We start from the raw sequence: 21,948 nt of genomic DNA on the forward strand, positions 1-21,948 counted from the left end.
CTGAGGTTATTACAGCATCCTGCAACATCTGCCGACTCTCAACCTCGAGCTTTACCGTTCATCTCAAACCCGGAGATCATCAAGGCCGAAACCCAGGCAGTTTCTGTCTCACTGTCCGCAGGCGTCCTGGCCTGTTCCTTCATCCGCGCTGAAGAGAAGAGGTGAAGGAAGACCTCAGGGGCTTCACATTGGAATGCACAGCATCACCGATTACTCATTGGAGAGAGGGAGGAGAAGGAGCGGAGAATGTGTAAAAGAGGAGAAGGGAGGGTGAGACGGGTGGAAAAAGCAGGAATGTTGCATTAGGAATTCCAAACAGCCCCTTAATCCAAGTGCCGACTGAAACGCTGCTCAAAGCATTTGTTGAAGCTTTTATCCCACCATAGTGCAAGAGCAGCCTACAAAGTAGAGGTTAAGAGGTCAAGAGCGTGAACGGGGATTTCTAAGAGCTCGCTTCTGACTGTCTGTGCACACTCGGGTGTGATTCATACTATGACGCTAAATGTCTGTAACCCCTTTTACGTCAAGCAGGTTAGACTGATATGTGGTTTCTATAAATCAAACTGCCATTAGGACCAACAGTAGACATTTTTTGTTTTCGTCATGAAATAAAAAATACAAAAAGGTAATTGGCACTTTATCTCACAATTCTGACTTTTTGACAGAATTACAAGATTTAAACTCAGATAGTAATTAAGAGTTGTGAGATATTAACTACATATAGGATCGCTAGATATAAACTCAGAATCGCGGGATATAAACTCTGAATTTTGGGAAATAAACTCAGAATTGTGGGATATAAACTCAGGATTGTGGGATATAAACTTAGAATTGCGAGATATTAACTAAATATAGGATTGCGAGATATAAACTCAGAATTGCGGGATATAAATTCAGAATTTCGGGATATAAACTCAGAATTGTGGGATATAAACTCAGAATTGCGGGATATAAATTCAGGATTGTGGGATATAAACTCAGCATTGCGGGATATAAACTCAAAATTGCAGGGGATAAACTCACAATTGCAAGATATAAACTCAGAATTGTTGGGGATAAACTCAGAATTGCTAGATATTAACTCAGAATTGTGAGAAATAACCTTAATTTGCAAGAAAAAAAGTCAGATTTTGTGGGCGATAAAGTCTATAAAGTATTTTTTATTTTGTGGTAAACACAGATTTACATTTTAGACATTTACAATTTCTATTTCAAATGCTGTTGAAATTTCATCAAAGAATTCTGTAAAAAATGTATCATGGTTTTCACCAAAAATGTGAAGCTGCACAACTGTTTTCAACACTGATAAGAAATGTTTCATGAGCATCAAATCAGCATATTAGAATGATTTATAGTATTTATGACAAACTGTAGTCTAAACGCCTTGATTTCAATGTAAATGAATTACATCACATACAATCCATTCATTCACAGTGTTTTATTGAAAAAAAACAAATATTGTCTTTAAATTATTTTATCAAATACAATAATGCATTCTGTGCTTCACTGCATTGGGGGATCCAGTATTCTGCTCAGTATACTCTGTATATTACACTGCTCAGTATACTACTGTAACGTAATACAAGTAATATTAATATGTAATTTAAAGAAATAGTTTAATTTAGCTCAAAGGGAATCATTTATGACTTTATAGGGATTTGAACAGAATCAGTGTTATGACGATTCACTGAACGAGCCGTATAACAAACTCTGTGCTGGATATTAAAATACAAAATATAGTGAAAACACTATTAAACAGCACAGTAACTAGATCGGCAGATTAAGACATTAACTTGTGAGCACAAAACACAAGATACTTCTCTTTTCAATATAAATCAGATTTTATTTCTATAAACCTAAGACATAAACTAATCTAACACATGAACACAAGCATTCCCACATTCACACGTTGCAGGAAGAGAGAAAGTGAGGAAAGGATGAGTTTAAGAGAATGAAAATGTGAAATCCCAAGTTTACAGCAATATGTTCAATTGCATAGACCTGAACAACCATCAATCACTTATTTAACCCTCGCTTTCAGTTTCTCAATGAGGCTAAGATTTATATTAAAGTCACCAATTCAGAACTTGGAGGCGTTACTTGCCTGCATTGCCTGTGTTACGGGTTTCCTTTGTGTCGTCGTTGCAGACGGGGTTCCCCGAAGTGTCTGATTGGCTGGAAGTTCAATAGTCTTTGAAGTGAGGTCTTGGGCGTTGGCTGAGGATGCGGAGTTGGTCTGGTCGAAGTTTGAAGCGAGTGCAGTCGGAGCTGGACTTTGTAGCAAACTTACATTAACACACGAAACTCCACGGAAAGACAAGAAACTAAAGTAAAAGAATAAAAGGATGTAACAAGACTAGGTTGGTTTTCTTTCCATCACGGTAGCAGCTGGCACGTGGACCAGAGCACACTCAAAGAGCAGCACGTAGTGGCAAAAGTGAAGCACAAAGGGCGTAAGAGAGAGTTTGATGGTGTCCTGAGTTTTTAAACTCTGCTTTCAGTCCGTCCCATCTGGACGTCTTGACCAATTAGATACTGTCCTTGCTTGGGGTATTGCTTTGTTTCTCCACCCCACTAATAAATCGTTGTTATCTGTTCAGTCAGAGGTCCGGACTTTACAGGCTCTTGCAAAGTATACTTTTTCAACATGATTTCTATAACAAGACTATGATGCATTTGGCAAAGAATTGATTGGAAGAAACATTTAACGCATGAATTTTCAAACTCATACATACCAAACATGAATATTAATCCTTCAGCTATTACCACTACATACACAATGAGTGATTAAAATAAGGATATACAAATGTGTGGATTACATACCTAATATGCAGTTATGCACAGAAATGATTAGTTTCATTAAAAATTGAAAATTAATGTATTTTATGTAGTTCTATAGAGAACGAAGGCATGTTCTTTTAGACAAAGGAATTTTGGTTTGGTCCGTCTTCTATGTGTGGAGACCTGCCCAAGAGAGTCTGTAGCTCGTGATTTTCTATCACAGGTTTACATGTGAACATCAGTCTTGATTACTTGCAACAAATTTGACAGTCTCCTTCTTGAACTGGAATTATCAACAAGTGTTCTTTTGTCTCAATGTTGCAAGCTGTTTTGTGAAAGAGGCTTGCTTCAGCTAGTTGGAGCCAGAAATCCGATTTATGGCGTTGTCCTGTTACAGCTTTGAGGCCCCCCTCTTTCTGGAATCTCAGCTTCTCAGGTTTCAATGTTCTGATGCATCTTAAATTTGTCTGATTCGGTCTCTGATATCTTACACTACACTTCTGTGGCAGTCTAGTTGATTGCTCAGATGCTGTAGCTGGTTAATAGACATTGCTAGGGTACTCTAAATGGTTGCTTTGGTATTTTGAGTAGTTGCTGAGTGGCTAGTTACTAGGAGTTGCTTTGGCCTCTGGCTGGTTGCGTTGGAATTTTGGCTGGTTATTATGGCATGCTAGTGTATATTAGTTAGTTGCCAGTTGCTGCTATGGAGACCTAGCTGGTTATTTTGACTAGTTGTGGTAGTTAAAGTTGAAATTCTTCAGCAATTGTGTTTGAATAGTTGAGACAACGTTTGGGGGGAATTCTATTGCTCTAACATGGGTTTTTCTGTAGTTTTTTTTTAGTGATATTCCTGACTCAAAAGGTCCTGTAAACTGGAAAGTATGTAGTTGCTTTTTTCCCACAGTGAATGTTATGAGTGTGTTCAGACCAGTGACATGCTTGATTCACAATCTGCGCCAGATGTGATGAGCGCTAACTGAGTTTCCATGCAAATAGGATGTGCACCTCCTGTTTTCCTGCAGCAGGATGTTTTCTGACCTTGGTTCTTAATATGTGCTTCCTTGTTTTTCTTTTTCTCTACAGGTATGACTATAAAGAAATGCTGCATAACTCCACTTTTTGTCTCGTGCCTCGAGGACGCCGTCTGGGCTCTTTCCGTTTCCTGGAGGCTCTGCAGGTACAGTTTTCCAGTTCCTTCGCATCTCCAATACTGATTGCCAACGGAAGACAATTAGCAGTTGCATGCAGGCTCTGTGTTTCCAGCCCATATGCACACCCACACACACACTTCATCATCATTGCAGTACTAGGCTATGGAAAAAAATATATTTGCAAATCAGAAAGGACAAATTAAATTGGTCAAAAGTGACCGTGAATTGTAATGTTACAAAAGAGTATTATTTCAATAAAATTCTGTTCTTTCGAACTTTCTATTCATTAAAGAATCTTAAAAAAATGTATCACTTTCTACAAAATAGACCCACTAAGATGCACAACTGTTTTCAACATGGATAATAATGTTTCTGGAGCAAATCAGCACATTAGAAAGATTTCTGAAGGATCACATGACACTGAAGACTGGAGAAATGATGCTTAAAATTCAGCTTTGCATCGCAGGGATAAATTGCATTAATACAATATGCAAATATAAAACAAGTGTTTTCAATTGTTATAATATTTCAGAATTTTACTGCATTTTTGAACTAATAAATGCAGCCTTGGCCTTGGTAAGAAACTTAAATAAAATTTTTTAAATATAGCCAACACTAAATTTAAAATTTAGATTAGAAAAATGTATTCAATTGAAAAAATATTATTATCACATATATTGATTTATGTTGCCCCTTTATATTGCTTGATATCATACTGTTTGGTGTCAGTTCGATTTGTTGTCATATTTTTGAAAGAAGTCCCTTACGCTTACCAAAGCTGCAATTAATTGATCAAAAATACTATGAAAACCGTAATAATCCAATTTAAAATGAATGTTTTTTTTTTTTTTATAAGCAGCCATTGGGATATTAAAACGATCTCATTTGTGGTATTTCATTACTTTGTCAAATCCACCTTTATCCATAACCAGAACGATTCTGTGATGCTGTGATGCCTGTGTAATGTCAGACGGCCGTCTATTGTGTATTGTGTGGGAGTGCGGCTGTGCTCTTTCAGGTTGTCTGATGTTGTGCAGACATGAGGCTTAACAGGCCATTATATATTGTGTTTTGAATTGTGTGGGTGTTGAGGATTGACTAGCTGAGGTTTTCTGGGCTTTTATGCTGTGTGTGCGTTTGTGTCTGTCTTCAGCTCTCGTGGGCTGTATTGGTCTGTATGTATTTCAGCAGATTGAAGCACTGGTTAATGACACTGCAAGGATTAGTCCTTAACAGCGGGATGATATTAGAGATGAGGGGAGGTCAGAGGGTGGGAGCAGCTTAACAGATTAGGGACAGGACAACAAACCTGTGCAAACATAAACACACAGTTATAAAATATTGGATTTCATCTACAATAAAGTTTTGTTGATGACAGATAATGCTTTTAATACAGACCATGATACTGAATTATTAACACTTTTATATACTATGGTACACATCCAGAAAATAAATAAAAAACACATTATTAAAACAAATCTTTATTACTGTGATGCATTAAAATACTGTTGTACCATGTTCAAAATAACTTGGCGTATGGTAGCATGTCCACACTTGTGCATGTTAAAAAATGAGTTAAAAATGTTTGGACTTGGTAACTGTTATTTTAGTATTATTCATATTATACAACACTTGTTTTATGAATAGTTTAAGTTAGCTTTTTAATTTTTATTTAGTAATTTAGTAATTAATTTGTTTTATTTGTATTTATTAATTTGTCTGTTTGTTTCATATTCATGTGTTTTTTATTTCAAATTATCGCCATGATGCTTGCTCAAAAACCAATACTGTGATGCCATGTTAAAAAATTAAACCGTAATATTACTATGGTAGCATGTCCACATTTACAAACAAAATTAATAATAATAATAAAATAAAAGTATATAATTTAATCTTTATCTTCCATCTACATAAGTGTTATTTTTTTGTATTTTTATTTTATTGTTTTAGGAATGTTTGCTTTTATTTGTATGAATTTAGTTAGTTATTTAATTATTTAGATTTTTAGTTATATTTATTTTCATATATGGGTTTGTAATTTTTATTAGATTTGTTTATGTTTTGAATTTGTTTTTAATGTTATTCCAAATTTAGATTATTTTATTTCAGTTAGTAATTTTACTACTTAATCTAAGTTCAAATAATTGCCAAGGCAACACTTCTATTTTTTTCATCTAATATTGTATTTTATTTTATTTTACTTTAAATAGTTTTAGTTTTAGTTTTAATAAACAATAACAACACTACATGGTATCAAGTAGGGGTACGCCGATCCGATATTCAGTATCGGTATCACTTCGATACTGGCATTTTCTGCTGGATCGGAGTATCGGTCAGACGAGACCGATCCAAATACGATATTGTGCGTATACTATTGTGTTATTGTTAAACCCCACAAAAGCCACAAACACATTATAAAACACCATAAAGTTTTCGTGCACTATATTTCAAGAGTTCTGAAGCCGTTACATAGTTTAATTGTCAGGTACAGATGAATATTAAATTCAAGTTCACGTAAACTCTGCTTGTTCGTCTTATCTATCATATGTTTCTGCCTCATTACTGTGCTATACATTTAAAAGAAATGTCTTTTAATTTTACAGTATATTTACATATATATTACTTGTTTTTCATGAATATATTTTAAAACAATACAAAGAGCAATTTCAATCATTTTACATTATTTTAGATTTAGTCCTACACTTATTCACTTTTATTTGTTTTATTTTTATTTTATTTGTAAAATAATGTTTTTTTTCCCCAATAATTTTAGATTTTATAAAATTGTGTACTCGTGATTTTTCTAGAGCAACTTTTGCTATACTGAATTATCCACTAACCTAGTTTATAGTAGTATTTTTGTCATATATTATAATTATATATGCATTCATTTGTTGTTTTTCTTTACAATAAAGTTGACTATATTTAGTAGATTGTGTGTAACAGACAAAAAATAAAAAAAATCATGGTCTGGTCAACACACATAAAAATTGAACGCGTAAAAACTGACCAGGTATCGGATTGATATCGGTATCGGCAGATACTCAGAATTTTTGGTATCGGATCGTTATCGGCTCTGAAAAAGTGGTATCGAGCCATCCCTAGTATCAAGCTACTATAATGCTTTATGAACAAACAAATTATTTATTTATTTTTTTAAACTGTACTGAGGTAATAAGAGATATTTTGAGCTTTTGGGATTTTTTTCACTGTAACTCCATCCTAAATAACGAATGCAGCTCTGCACTAATGATCAATAATGGCAGCTGATATGCAAATTGGAGACCAGGTAGTCATTAGATATTATAAACAATGCACCATCTGTCTGTTGGTACCTGCTGCTACAGCGCTACTTCAGGAACAAGACACAACAGCTAATTTGTAGCTGAATGGTGAACATGTTTGGCAGTGTACATACACAGAAGATTTCTTTAGAGATAAATGTCCAGTTGCACGTTATTGTATATTGCCATATTGGTGCATATACTGTGTATATATAAAAATATAAAAAATAAAATGTATTATTAAGATTTTTTTCCCTGTAGCTTTTTGCATTGGTATCCTTCTCTGTTCTTGATGATTATCTCATCCTTTTCTCAGTTCAGACAGGCAGAGCCACGCTTTGTTTCCCTCAGTCGCTGCCAGATTTCCCAGTGCTCAAGATGGAACAGAAACATGACTGATCTGATAAACCATGATTCCTCATTTCTCAGTCTGAAGTCAGAGCTCCTCTTGCTTTCAGACTTTCCACTCGAAGATGCTAATAAAATTTTCATGACGCTTGTTTTATTTTTCTTCAGCCTGTTTTAACTTGCCTCTGTCTCTGTGTGTGTGTGTGTGTGTGTGTGTGTGTGTGTGCGCGCAGGCTGCTTGTGTTCCCGTCATGCTCAGTAACGGCTGGGAGCTTCCCTTCTCAGAGATCATTGACTGGCACACGGCCGCCGTCATTGGGGACGAGAGACTTCTTCTACAGGTACAACTTCCAGAATATATCAGGATAGAATATGTGATTCATTCTGTTGCTTGTTCCTGTCTAAAACAACAGCTCTGTCCCCAAATTCAGTGAGCTACCTGCTGTCTACTGCCTATATGGGCAGCATCTTAACTAAAAAACATTCTAGTATTAGCTTCTCTGTGAAAAGTGCATGCGGTGCTGCCAAAAGAACGTGTTTTAGAAGGTAAGATAGGGCACTCAAAAAACTAGATAGGGCATTCAAAAACACAGACAGAATCACGGAATCCAGTCATAAAAATTTACTGTACAATGCTGGATGTAATGGAAATTGGCAAATTTTGGATGAATAAATCAAAAGTAGGTCTGTATACTTAAATTGCGACATGGACTTGTGTCCTTATGATGTCTGCCTGTTCTGTGTGTCTCTGTGTAAATGAATGATGCAGACATGTTTTCAGCATCTGCTGTCTGACTATATGAGGACAAGAACACATGACCTTCATCTCCAGAACTGCTATGAGAGTTCACTTCATGAGCATTTTACCATTTCATTTGATAGCAGTTATTGTCATATTTCACAACAACCCATCAAAATAATTTTGACTTGAAGAAGTTGTGACAGAAATATATTAGTATATTAATAATAATAATGTTTAAAACACTTCTTTTTTAGACACTTCTTTTTAATTGCACTTATTTTTACACAATTATTTAACTTTATTTTTAATCAAAATATTTCCATTTTATTCTTCTTCCAATTTTAACAGTAAATGCTTGTTGAGTAGCACTTTGTTTGCTATAAAATTAAAGGGGTCCTATTATGCTTTTTCACTTTTTTAATTTTAGTCAGTGTGTAGTGTGTATGTTTGGGCATAAAACGATCTACAAAGTTACAAATCTCAAAGTCCACTCCAAAGGGAAAAAAATCTCTTTTCAAGAACTATAACAAATGGCTCGTTTGGACTAGGTCCGTGTATCATCCAATCATTCGGTTTTCGTATTAATATTGATCATAGAAATATTCGCCTATTTTCGATTATTCAGAAAAGCGGAAAAACAAGATGTTGGCTCAATTTAAATTTTTTGGTTCATGGGTAGAAAACGGATAAACGACTTCAAAATTCGTTTTCCCCTTGTGGGCGGTCATGAGACGCCCCTTTCTGCCGATTGGTCAACCAAATCTGAACCCGTGACGTCATCAGTCTTTCCTCTGTTCCTTTCAAGAAAATAATAGTCCTCTGCTGCTATACCAGCTTCCTAACAGACAGGCAGCAGTTAGTAAAGCTTGGTAAATTCACATCCAGCACTCGAACCATCAGCACTGGAGCTCCTCAGGGCTGCGTACTCTCCCCACTGCTCTTCTCCCTCTACACCAATGACTGCACATCTAAAGACCCCTCTGTCAAGCTCCTGAAGTTTACAGATGACACCACACTGATCGGCCTCATCCAGGACGGTGACGAGTCTGCTTACACACAGGAGGTTAAGGAGCTGGCTGTATGGTGCAGTCTTAACCGCCTGGAGCTTAACACGTTCAAAACAGTGGAGATAATCGTGGACTTCAGGAGAAACCCCCCTGCTCTCCCCCCACTCACCATCATGAACAGCACTGTGACTGCAGTGGAGTCATTCAGATTCCTGGGCACCACCATCTCTCAGGACCTGAAGTGGGACAATCACATTGTCTCTATTGTGAAAAAGGCCCAGCAGAGGTTGTACTTCCTTCGCCAGCTGAGGACGTTCAACCTGCTACAGGAGCTGCTGGAACAGTTCTACTCTGCCATCATTGAATCCATCCTCTGCACTTCAATATATGTCTGGTTCAGCTCAGCTACCAAATCTGACCTCAGAAGACTACAGAGAGTAGTCCGGACTGCTGAGCGAATCATTGGTACAACCCTCCCCACTCTCCAAGAACTGTACTCATGCAGAGTGAGCAAAAGGGCTGGTAAAATCACTCTGGACCCCTCAGATCCAGCACATTCCCTCTGTGAACTGTTACCGTCTGGTCGACGCTACAGAGCTCAGAGAACCAGAACGACCAGACACAGGAACAGTTTCTTCCCTCAGGCAATCCATCTCATGAACACTTGACAATATATATTTTTATTTTTTCTCATTTCAAATTTGCACATATCAGACCTGTACATACATAATTGTCTATATTATATATTGTGTTTTTGCTGTTTTGTACATTGCCTATTTGGATATATTCTTTATTATCTGTGTCCTGTCCTGTTGCTGTCTCTCTGTTGCACTGTGGAGCTTTTGTAACTATAACAAATTCCTCGTATGTGTAAACATAATTGGCCAATAAAGCTCATTCTGATTCTGATATTTTATTAATAAATTAAAGTTTTAAAAAAATCTATTGATTAGCCATGCATAGACAATTTAGGTAAAAATATATTGAAATTTGTTTTAACCTCATGCAATCTCAAGCCTTTTCTATTAATTAATCATGCATGAATTAAATCGTTCTGATGTCACATGCTAATTTGCTAGGCACAAGCTTGCAACTATCAGTGACGGTCTGCAGACCCCAGGAGACTTCCACACTGAAAGCAAGTGCATGTTGCTTTGTAATTGAAATGGGACCTCTTGCCCTCGCCGATTAGCGGCCTGCGGCAAAAAGGCAGTCTATGGTGGGAGGAGTGAAAGCTTTTGTCAGGACGCAGTAGCATATTTCTGCATTTAATATGCTCTCGTGCCCCTGTGGCACTGACTGGCTCAACAAAAGGTGAGACTAATCGGCCAGTGAGATATTTGTAACGGAAATCCACCTCAAGGGCCGTTTGTGTTTACAGTGATGTCAGATCTGTCTGTCTGTCTATCGTTCTATCATTCTATCCATCAATCGTTCTAGCATTCTATCGTTCATTTTATCTATCCTTCTAACATTCTATCTATCTGTCTGTCTATATATCTATCGTTCTGTCATTCTGACGTTCTATCTATCTATCTATCTATCTATCTATCTATCTATCTGTCTGTCTGTCTGTCTGTCTGTCTGTCTGTCTGTCTGTCTGTCTGTCTGTCTGTCTGTCTGTCTGTCTGTCTGTCTGTCTGTCTGTCTGTCTGTCTGTCTGTCTGTATATCTGTCTGTCTGTCTATATATCTGTCTGTCTGTCTGTCTATATGTCTGTCTGTCTGTCTGTCTGTCTATCTATATATCTATCGTTCTGACGTTCTATCTATCTATCTATCTATCTATCTGTCTGTCTGTCTGTCTGTCTGTCTGTCTGTCTGTCTGTCTGTCTATATATCTGTCTGTCTGTCTGTCTATATATCTGTCTGTCTGTCTGTCTATATATCTATCGTTCTGTCATTCTGACGTTCTATCTATCTATCTGTCTGTCTGTCTGTCTGTCTGTCTGTCTGTCTGTCTGTATATCTGTCTGTCTGTCTATATATCTGTCTGTCTGTCTGTCTGTCTATATGTCTGTCTGTCTGTCTGTCTATCTATATATCTATCGTTCTGACGTTCTATCTATCTATCTATCTATCTATCTATCTATCTGTCTGTCTGTCTGTCTGTCTGTCTGTCTGTCTGTCTGTCTGTCTGTCTGTCTATATATCTGTCTGTCTGTCTATATATCTGTCTGTCTATATATCTGTCTGTCTGTCTGTCTATATATCTGTCTGTCTGTCTGTCTGTCTGTCTATATATCTATCGTTCTGTCATTCTGACGTTCTATCTATCTATCTATCTATCTGTCTGTCTGTCTGTCTGTCTGTCTGTCTGTCTGTCTGTCTGTCTGTCTGTCTGTCTGTCTGTCTGTCTGTATATCTGTCTGTCTGTCTATATATCTATCGTTCTGTCATTCTGACTATCTATCTATCTATCTATCTATCTATCTATCTATCTGTCTGTCTGTCTGTCTGTCTGTCTGTCTGTCTGTCTGTCTGTCTGTCTGTCTGTCTGTCTGTCTGTCTGTCTGTATATCTGTCTGTCTGTCTATATATCTGTCTGTCTGTCTGTCTGTCTATATGTCTGTCTGTCTGTCTGTCTATCTATATATCTATCGTTCTGACGTTCTATCTATCTATCTATCTATCTATCTATCTATCTATCTATCTATCTGTCTGTCTGTCTGTCTGTCTGTCTGTCTGTCTGTCTGTCTGTCTGTCTGTCTGTCTGTCTGTCTGTCTGTCTGTCTGTCTGTCTGTCTGTCTGTCTATATATCTGTCTGTCTGTCTGTCTATATATCTGTCTGTCTGTCTATATATCTGTCTGTCTATATATCTGTCTGTCTGTCTGTCGTTCTAACATTTTATTGTTCTATATATCGTTCTATCTATTGTTCTATCGTTCATTCTATATATCCTTCTAACATTCTATCTATCTATCTGTCTGTCTGTCTAACGTTCTGTTGTTCTTTTGATCATTCTATTCTCTCTGTCTGTCTATCTATTGTTCTATTCTTTTATCTCTCTCTCTGTCTATCTGTCTGTCTGTCTGTCGTTCTATCTGTCGTTCTATAGTATAATTTTATCTATCATTTTGTCATTCTATCTATCTCTCTGACTGCCTATCAATCACTCATTAACACCTTTACTGTAGCTCAGCAATCACTTAGAACACCTTAGCGACTACCTTAGTAACCGCATAGCAACTAGATAATGTCAACACCCTATAAACTACCTAGCAATCACCCAAGCAAAAGTCTGAAATGAGGGTGAATAGCTTTTCACTTTGAGGTGAACTGTTCCATTAAACTTACTCTTGAAAATTTGTCTACTGTCTGAAAAAGCCCAGTTTGTCAGAGTGATCCGTCCGCAGGGAGAGATTTCAGTTATTTTAACTGGTGCCTCCGACTGGAAAGGCCTGTCAAGTAGAAAATACATTATCACACTGCCCCTGTCTCCTCACAGATTCCATCGACGGTTCGCTCCATCCATCAAGATCGTATTCTGTCTCTCCGCCAGCAGACGCAGTTCTTGTGGGAAGCTTATTTCTCTTCTGTGGAGAAAATTGTGCTCACTACATTGGAGGTAAGCAACCTGATCAATTAAAACAAGACGTGCAGGCATCAAGACCTAAATACAACTCGGATAAATCCCGAAAAAACTTCACTCTAAAAATGAACAAGGAGCAAATGGGAAATGATATTTTGCAGAAAATGAAGCTCATTTTAGGACCATTAATACTTTTTGCCCTGTGATTTTCATGATTATTAATCACAACACTGTTCTCATTACTCTAATGCATCCACAATCGGATGTAGTTATGAGTTTGTAATTATCATTATTTTAACTGATCGAATGATAATGAGAATCATCCAGGCGCAATGATTTATTTAGTCAAATTTGCATAAATAGTCATTACGTATAAATATTTTAAATAATTTATAATTATCATATTGTGAATTAGATCTAGCAAAAAAATCTAAATGGTCCCAAAAATAAGCTTAATTTTCTTTCAAATGCAAAATGATAATTTCTGGTTTTGCACAAACGCATGCGGTCAGTCATGTCGGGAGCTATTCCTGAATGAAAACGGAGCTACATCGGGCTCTGGTTTCACACACTTCTCCCGGGAGGAACCATTGCAGCTCTGAGATGTGCTGGATTGCTGTTGGTGTGTAATAGGACACCCGGGTCAGGTCTTGAAGGGTGGATCTGTGATACCGAGCATTAATACCTGTCCGAATAAACATGGCTGCAGTCCAACTGGCCTCGTGTTTATGAAAGTTAAACGCTTGTGAGATTTGTGCCTTGTTAATGTTGAAGTGAGTCTGATAGCCTCTAATGAACACCAGTGATATGAAATCATTCAGAGATTCATCTCGTAACTTTCCAAACTCTTTCTGGACTGGTTTTCCCAGATCATCCAGGACCGTGTGTTGCAGCACAACGCCCGCAGCACTCTAATGTGGAACCGGTTGCCTGGAGGACTTTTCACTTTGCCCCAATACTCGTCCTACCTGGGCGATTTTCCCTTCTTCTACGCTGTACTCGGTAAGCAGGCCATTGCTGTTTACTACTAACGTGCTTCGGGTATGGAGTCAGTGTTTTATATGAACTGTCTGGATGAAATATATCGATCATCTTCTACACAGGTGTTAAACCACAGCAGAAGTTCACAGCCATCATTCACGCTGTCACGCCTCTCGTATCTCAGTCTCAGCCGGTTTTCAAGTTGCTAGTGGCTGTGGCCAAATCACAGTACTGTGACCAGGTCAGTGTTAATTTTATATTTTTTATCCACTATTTTATTACCTTTTATTTTTAGTATTTTCACCTGTAATTGTAGTTTACATTTTAGTAATTTTGTTATGTACTTTTGTTATTTTTATTAGTTTTGGGGTAGTTCTATTTAACTTTCATTTATTTTTAGTTTAGTTTTTGTAGTTTTAGTACTTAAACTTTGTTTTTTCAGTTAGTTGCAAAGGCAAGTTTTTTTATTAATTTTTCATCTAATGTTTATACTTCATTTCAGTTTTAATCAGTGTATCATTTTATTATCATTGAGATACTAGTATAGTTTTATAGCCTGGATTCACAGAAATATGCTCTGGTCAAGTTCAGATACTTCATATTCATTATTTACACAAGTGCAAAAAATTGAACTGAATATTAATAAAGAGATAAAGTTCATAAGGATATCACGTAACTCATCAGATCCATTGTTTATACTTAAAGATGTTTGTCCTGTTGTTTTCCCTCTAAAATGATGTAATTTCCTGGAAGATGATATCATTTAAGAACTGACAAATGCTAAAGGAATTATACAAAAGATTGACAGTATGGAATAAAATATAAAATTAACTAATTTCCATCATTAATTATTGTAAATTTATGATTTAATCTGGTTTATTACATTTAAAAGTTTTTTTTTAAGACATACTGAAAGAAAAAATTCAAAAGTGACTGCAAAGATTTTTGTTGTTCTTAACATTGATAATAATCAGAAATGTTTCTTGAGCAGCAAATCAGCATATTAGAATGATTTCTGAAGATCATGTGACACTGAAGACTGGAGAAACGAAGCTGAAAGTTTAGCTTTGCATCACAGCAATACATTTCATTTTATGAATATACTAAACCAGAAAACAGTTGCTTTAAATTTTTATATTTCGCAGTATTACCATTTTTAATGCATTTTTTTTTACTTCTTTCAAAAGCATTAAAGAAACTTACCAACCCCAGACTTTTGAGCAATAGTCTATATGTGACCCTGGACCACAAAACCAGTCATAAGTAGCACGAGCATATTTGTAGTAATAGCCAACAATACATCGTATGGGTCAAAATTATTGTTATAAATTATTATTTTTCTTTTATGCTAAAAATCATTAGGATATTAAGTAAAGATCATGTCCCATGAAGATATTTTGTAAATTTCCTACCATAAATATATCAAAACTTAATTTTTGATTAGAAATATGCATGGCTGAGAACTTCATTTGAACAACTTTAAAGGCGGTTTTCTCAATTTGTTTTATTTTTTTGCACCCTCAGATTCCAGATTTTCAAATAGTTGCATCTCGGCCAAATATCATCCTATCTTAACAACCCATACATCACTGAAAAGCTTATTTATGCATAAATCTCAATTTATTGACAATTGACCCTTATGACTGGTTTTGTGGTCCAGGGTCACATATAAAATAGTAGAAATGATCCTGGCACAGGCTGGATTCACAGCATCTGATGTTCTCACTGTGTGCTTGTGTCAGATCATTGTTCTGTGGAATTGTGACAAGCCTCTCCCTGCGAAGCACCGCTGGCCCGCTACCTCTATTCCAGTCATCGTAATCGAGGGCGAGAGCAAGGTGAATCTCCACTCATTCAACCGTACTGTCTTTATATTCCCATCATATCAAATGAAGTGTCTGGTGTTACTCGCCTGCGATGACATGATGGATGGTGTATAGATCTGCTGTTGCCGTGGTTTTGCGCTCTGCCTTGACTGTTTATCTTAACTAAAGTCAAAGATGTTGATGATTTTCTGGAGGTTTCATGTATTATTGATTACATTTAGGTGATGAGCAGCCGATTCCTGCCCTATGACAACGTCAAAACTGATGCAGTCTTGAGTCTGGATGAAGACACTGTGCTCTCGACTACAGAGGTGAGCCAACAAATCAGAACGGTTAGGTTTTTGTGAATTTTGCATCAGTATTATATTAAGTGCTCATTTTATTGTGCTTTTTTTTTGTACTTTTGCTCATTAAAGTTACACTATGTACATTTTTTGTCCAGTTAAACTTTAACTGCTAGTGGACAAAAATGTACAAACTCCGCCAAAAAAAGTACAATGAAATGAAGCATAAACACACAAGTTACTTGGTAATGATCACCTTGATGATTGCCTGATCAGTGTGAACGTCTCTAATAACATCAAATCTCTCAAGATAATGAGAGGAGGATATCTGAAAAATATGTCTTATGAACAAGTGAGATTATTACACGTGTTTCCACAATAGAATTGTTTAAAAAAAAAAAAAAGGTAATTGCAACTTTTTGTCTCACAATTTAGATTTTATCTCACAATTTAAATTGTGAGTTTAAATTGTGCAATTCTGACTTTTTTCCCTGGAATTCTGGCTTTACACCTCACAATTCTGACTTTTTTCCCTGGAATTCTGGCTTTACACCTCACAATTCTGACTTTTTTCCCTGGAATTCTGGCTTTACACCTCACAATTCTGACTTTTTTCCCTGGAATTCTGGCTTTACACCTCACAATTCTGATATTTTTTCTCAGAATTCTGAGTTTACACCTAGCAATTCTGACTTTTTCAATTTTAAGTTTATATCTTGCAATTCTGACTTTTTCACCCAGAATTCTAAGTTTGCATCTCGCAATGTTTATTTGTTTCTGCCACAAAATAAAAAACAAAAAAGTTAATTATAATTACTTTTTTCTTGCAATTCTGAATTTTTATCTCACAATTCAGATGTTTCTTTTTAGAATTGTGAAACAAAAAGTCATAATTACCGATTTTGTCTATCCCTTGACGTATTTTGTCATACTTAAATGCTTTTCTTTTTACTTGTTGAAATCAATAGAATTTTTCAATAATGTCACAAAAGTAGTAACGATTGCTATTCATATCAGATAACAATAAAAAGTACTTAACAAAGCTATTTATTGGCAAATACACTAAAATTGTAATTGGTTTCCAGATTTGCATTATTACAGTTTTCATTATTACTATGCAAACTTCGTTGATTCGTGTTTTAACAAATTTGTTTACATTTTAATTTAACAAAAAATAGAGCTTTAAATTGTATTTTCAGCAATTATTTGGCTGCCAGTCATGCTGCTGTCTAGATATCGATATCTTGAACCACTAACTTGAGTAATACTCTTTTTATTCATATTCTATTCAGAGTTCAGTATTTCTGAAATCATGTTTGTGCCTGAGCTTTTGGAAACCATTTAAATTGTTCAATGCAATGACAAATCTTGGAGTTTATGTGTGCATGGTTGAGTAAGTACTTGTTTCCACAGGTGGATTTTGCCTTTATGGTTTGGCAAAGTTTCCCAGAGAGGATCGTGGGATACCCCGCACGGAGCCATTTCTGGGACTCTAACAAGGAGCGCTGGGGCTACACCTCCAAGTGGACCAATGACTACTCCATGGTGCTGACTGGAGCTGCTTTCTACCACAGGTAAGTTTCCTTCATGACAAGACACTAAGACGCTTTCCAGAACCTTCACCTTCTCTGTTTTTCTGTGGTGGAATGAGCTGCCAACCTCCTATATGTCTGAATCTGAAAATATCTGAAGTACCAAAATGTTCCCTCTCCCCTAAGATTTATAAAGGTGTTAACAGGCTATATTTTTTACTCTAGGTATTATAACTACTTGTATACACAATACCTGCCCAGCAGCTTAAAGAGTATGGTGGACCAGCTCTCAAACTGTGAAGACATCCTCATGAACTTCTTGGTGTCTGCTGTCACTAAGATGCCTCCTATCAAGGTCACTCAAAAGAAGCAGTACAAGGAGACGATGATGGGACAGGTACAAAATGCATTAAATCGATGTAATTGTCACTGTTCTCAGTTTCAGGTGTTCATCTCATATGTTCAACTATGTGAGCACTAGTATTTCCTGCAGAGTTAAATCTAGAATTCTGAGGAAGGGTTTGAGACAAGTGCGTCATTGTTTTCACCTTCCAAAAATAGTTTATAATGACTTGAGGAAAGACTTCAGCTTCCTCCAACAGCTTCTGCTATTCTCATATTAAGAGTGTGTTATTTTGAATGTGTTCTGTGATTTCCCTCAGCAATTTTTGCAAGCAAATTAAAAGCCAATTTTTGTTTGTTACAAATTATTGCAAAAAAGAATAAATATATATATAAAATAGCTTTTATATAACAGTATTGAGGGTTTTAATCAATCTGTGTAATAACAGGTAAAATAATTTGAAGTAAATGACACCAGATGTCTTGTGCATTAAAGTTACAAACGGCCGCATCTGCTCTTATGTTAAAAATAAGGTGGATATAGCAGCTAACTAACGCTCTCTTTCATCCTCAGACGTCCCGGGCATCACGCTGGGCAGATCCTGACCACTTTGCCCAGCGGCAGACGTGCATGAACAAATTTGCCAGCTGGTTTGGCACCATGCCCCTGGTCCATTCGCAGATGAGACTGGATCCCGTTCTGTTCAAGGACCAGGTATCGATACTACGCAAAAAGTACAGAGACATCGAGAGACTCTGACGAAGCTGAGAAACCCTTTCCCTCTGTACGGGGATGGGAAACGGCATCGGAAAAAACCCCAGAACCCTGAAAAACCAGATCAACAGGGATCAAAACGGGGGCACAGAAACCCTCAGGGAGGGAGTGCATCGAGATTGGGGGAAGTGTTGTGCTGCAAGAAGATCCGTCTGTTAGAGATCGTCACTAACTATAAATATTTGAAAGCAAGAGGTTCGATGCGAGACCACGTTGACATTATTTGGCTGAGTTTAGCACAACACAAAGACACGCCAATATTGACAGCTTTCTGTCTTCCACACCCCCCTCTTGTAATGCTTTGCCAATGACAACGGTGACCATGGCAAATTAGCCAGTGCCGGGCAGCCACACACACATCCACATGCAGTCAGAATATAGACTACCGCACATCGGTTTAACTTCTGGATCAGACCTCTCCATGTTAGATGTGTGATACGCCTGGCTGGAAGGGTCACCTGCAGTCCAGCCATGCATGTTTATTCAGTCCGCCTTCGGCAAGCGTTCCGCCACTCTTGAAGACGCAGGACAACGTCCCGCGGAGAATTCGAGCGTGCAAAACACCGCGCACAACGTCACAGTGCCTGAGCTTTCAGATTGACCTTATCTGGGAGTCCAAAGGGGCTTTGTGTGAATGCAAAAACACCTTGTTCATGCTGCTTATATTTGGATTCAAATGTAGGTGTTCCACAAATCGGCCCAAAGTTTAGATTTTTCTTTCTTTCTATACAAGCCTTTTGGTGTATTTTGTCAAACTGACATAATTTTAGTATTTTTGGATGAATTAGACCCAATGCCACATGCATCTTCTTCTTTGTCTGGTTTTCGTACGAGTCTTACTACTGTAATACCATATCAGAGGCCACGTTCACACTGCAGCTAATTCAGATCTCACTCCACTTCTGACTTAACTTGGTCTGTTTTTGTTTTGATTTTTGGAAGTGACACATATTTGCATCCAAAATGTTAAAATAATGACAACCACTTTTACAATTTAAATTAATAATAACTAGTTGTTAATGCAGCGATGCCATTTGTTTAATGACAAACATGAAGGGGCTTAAAACACCAAATCTGTTTACGGTGGTTTCAAAATGAAAAAAAAACTTTAAAATGTTCATACCCATTCAAATCTCCACTCACTAATGCTTCTTTCTTTAAAACACCAAAACGTTTTAAACTCTGTCGCAATCCATTTCTCTTTTGTTGTCAGTTTTGAGAAGTTTATGTGGCTATTACGTCGGTTTTCCATAAATTGTCCCAAATTTTTAGATTTGTCTTTCTTTCTATACAAGCCTTTTAGTGTATTTTGTCAGATTGACATAATTTTAGTATTTTGTAATGATTTAGACACAATGTTGCAAACATCTAATTTTCTGTCTGGTTTTGTTGCGAGTCTTACGAGTGTAATGCCATTTCAGAAGCCACGTTCACACTTAAGCTAATTCAGATGCCACTCCACTTCTGACTGCTTCATCATTGTCTGAACTTGTTTATTTGGAAGTGATAAACACATTTTTAACAGACATCACTTGTCTAATGACAAACATGGAGGGACTTCAAACAGGTGGTTTACTAACATTTTTGAATGCTAGCACATGTTTGCTCGCTAATATTTCGTTCTTTAAATGGATATTCCAATCCATTTGTTTAAATCTATTTATATTTTTTCAAAAGGGTCAATAAATAGTTAAATTTCAGAAAACTAGATTCAATAATCCCTATGTTGTTTCAGTGTGTACATGGCAAGTATGTATTTCAAGAATCATTCACTCAGCGGCTCGAGTCAAAGCACAGGATATGTAGTTGTAAAGAGATATTTAACACTAGTTTCGCATTTACACTCAAAAATCAATGAAACGTCTGAAAATGCTTGATTACGAGAGGACGTCATTCATTCAGAGCTTCACGTTGAGTTTTGAGAACGTCTTCCATTGATTTTCTGCTAAGAAATAACTATTAACTCGTTATCACTCCTGTTTTTCTCGGATTGGGATGGATAGAGCTGGCTGTCCCCGTGGAGACTGATTCAAAAGTACTTTTGTCCAGAATCCATACACTTGGTCTTTAGTCAGGGCAGATGCCATATTTAATGTTGCATGAATGAAAACACTGCTGTGAATGACAGATGTACAGTTTCAGTGGGTTTTGTTGTCAAGAAAAACACATTTGCAAAAAGAATTATGATATAGCACCTTAAACAATCTACCATATTCAACCAACTGAAAATTAAACATGGCATCTACACTGATTTAAGGTTTAAAATCTGTACAATTACAAAAAAATACCATATACAGTGCTTTTGTAAGAGCATTTTCCCTATTAAAGACAGTAGGATTGAATATTATACATTGATGGCTTGGAACGTGATGATAGAAATGTGTGAACTGGAAGCAATTTTGCTTGATGACCATTAATATAATACCTATATTTGCATGGCGAGGACTGCTTTATTTAATTGACACGAGGAAGAAACATGGAGTAATGTGAAAAAATGTGTCCCAAATCATTTAAGATGAGGAAAAACCTATTTAGGAGTGTTGACTTGTTTGGCATTAATGTAGAATTGAACTGATGTGCATGAATTGGGCCGAAAGTGTGGCAAACATCTCTCCAAATAAGATATCGCTATTATGAAGTTCTAATCACATATATCAGGATTCAATCAGGCTTTTCTCTCTGTTTTGTCTCAAATGATTGTGCCTTTTCTCAAGACACTTCTGCATTATTTTGTTATCTCCTCTATAGCGTTGATCGTACATATCTTCTCTCTGTTCTTGTTCACTTGGTTTAGTTTTCTTTGTCAAACACTGGAGTTTTTCTGATGGTTCAGTACTGACATTCCTGCCTGTTTTGTAGGAAACATCTCGGTCGCTCTTTCACTCTGCCTCATGTTTGTACTTGTATTTAGCACCCATGCGGATTCATGTATTTATTCATGTATTATTTCATCCTTGGACCCTGCAAAGACTTTTATTTTACATCATTACAAACAATAAAATGAAAGTTGGAGTTTTTTAAGATATAAAAGTGATTTTATAAAAAAAGAAATAAATGATATTTGATACATTCGTATGTGTTTTGATTATATCGAGTGCCGAATCGTATCATATAGGGATGTAACGATTCGCTTACGATGCGATATAATTCATGATACTGATTTCATTGAACAAAATCAGCCAAATTAGAAATAAAAAGGTGTCCTTTTATTATTTCTCATACAAAATGCTGCATGTTTCTTTGTGAAATTGAAACAACAAACAAAACAAATCCCAAATCAAATAAATACAAATATAAAAAATCTCTTCATATAAACAAACAAGCTTTGCCTGTGCTCTTACACAGCATGAGCAGTTTTTTAT

The 21,948-nt window shown here is 36.6% G+C and overlaps 1 protein-coding gene across 1 annotated transcript in view; it reads left to right on the forward strand.

Annotated features, from left to right (window-relative positions):
- LOC306878078 (exostosin-1a-like) overlaps positions 1-21,657 on the forward strand; it is a 57,642-nt gene extending 35,985 nt beyond the window's left edge. Inside the window, exons 2-11 of the mRNA XM_079430176.1 lie at positions 3,865-3,958; positions 7,798-7,905; positions 12,763-12,882; positions 13,716-13,848; positions 13,950-14,068; positions 15,570-15,665; positions 15,875-15,964; positions 17,351-17,511; positions 17,695-17,866; positions 18,386-21,657. Coding sequence (XP_079286302.1) covers positions 3,865-3,958; positions 7,798-7,905; positions 12,763-12,882; positions 13,716-13,848; positions 13,950-14,068; positions 15,570-15,665; positions 15,875-15,964; positions 17,351-17,511; positions 17,695-17,866; positions 18,386-18,571 — 1,279 coding nt within the window. The 3' untranslated portion in view covers positions 18,572-21,657. The remainder of the gene's footprint in view (positions 1-3,864; positions 3,959-7,797; positions 7,906-12,762; positions 12,883-13,715; positions 13,849-13,949; positions 14,069-15,569; positions 15,666-15,874; positions 15,965-17,350; positions 17,512-17,694; positions 17,867-18,385) is intronic.
- The last annotated feature ends 291 nt before the right edge of the window (positions 21,658-21,948 follow it).

This window comes from Barbus barbus (assembly GCF_936440315.1).
Source record: "Barbus barbus genome assembly, chromosome: 12".
Classification (NCBI taxonomy): Eukaryota; Metazoa; Chordata; class Actinopteri; order Cypriniformes; family Cyprinidae; genus Barbus; species Barbus barbus.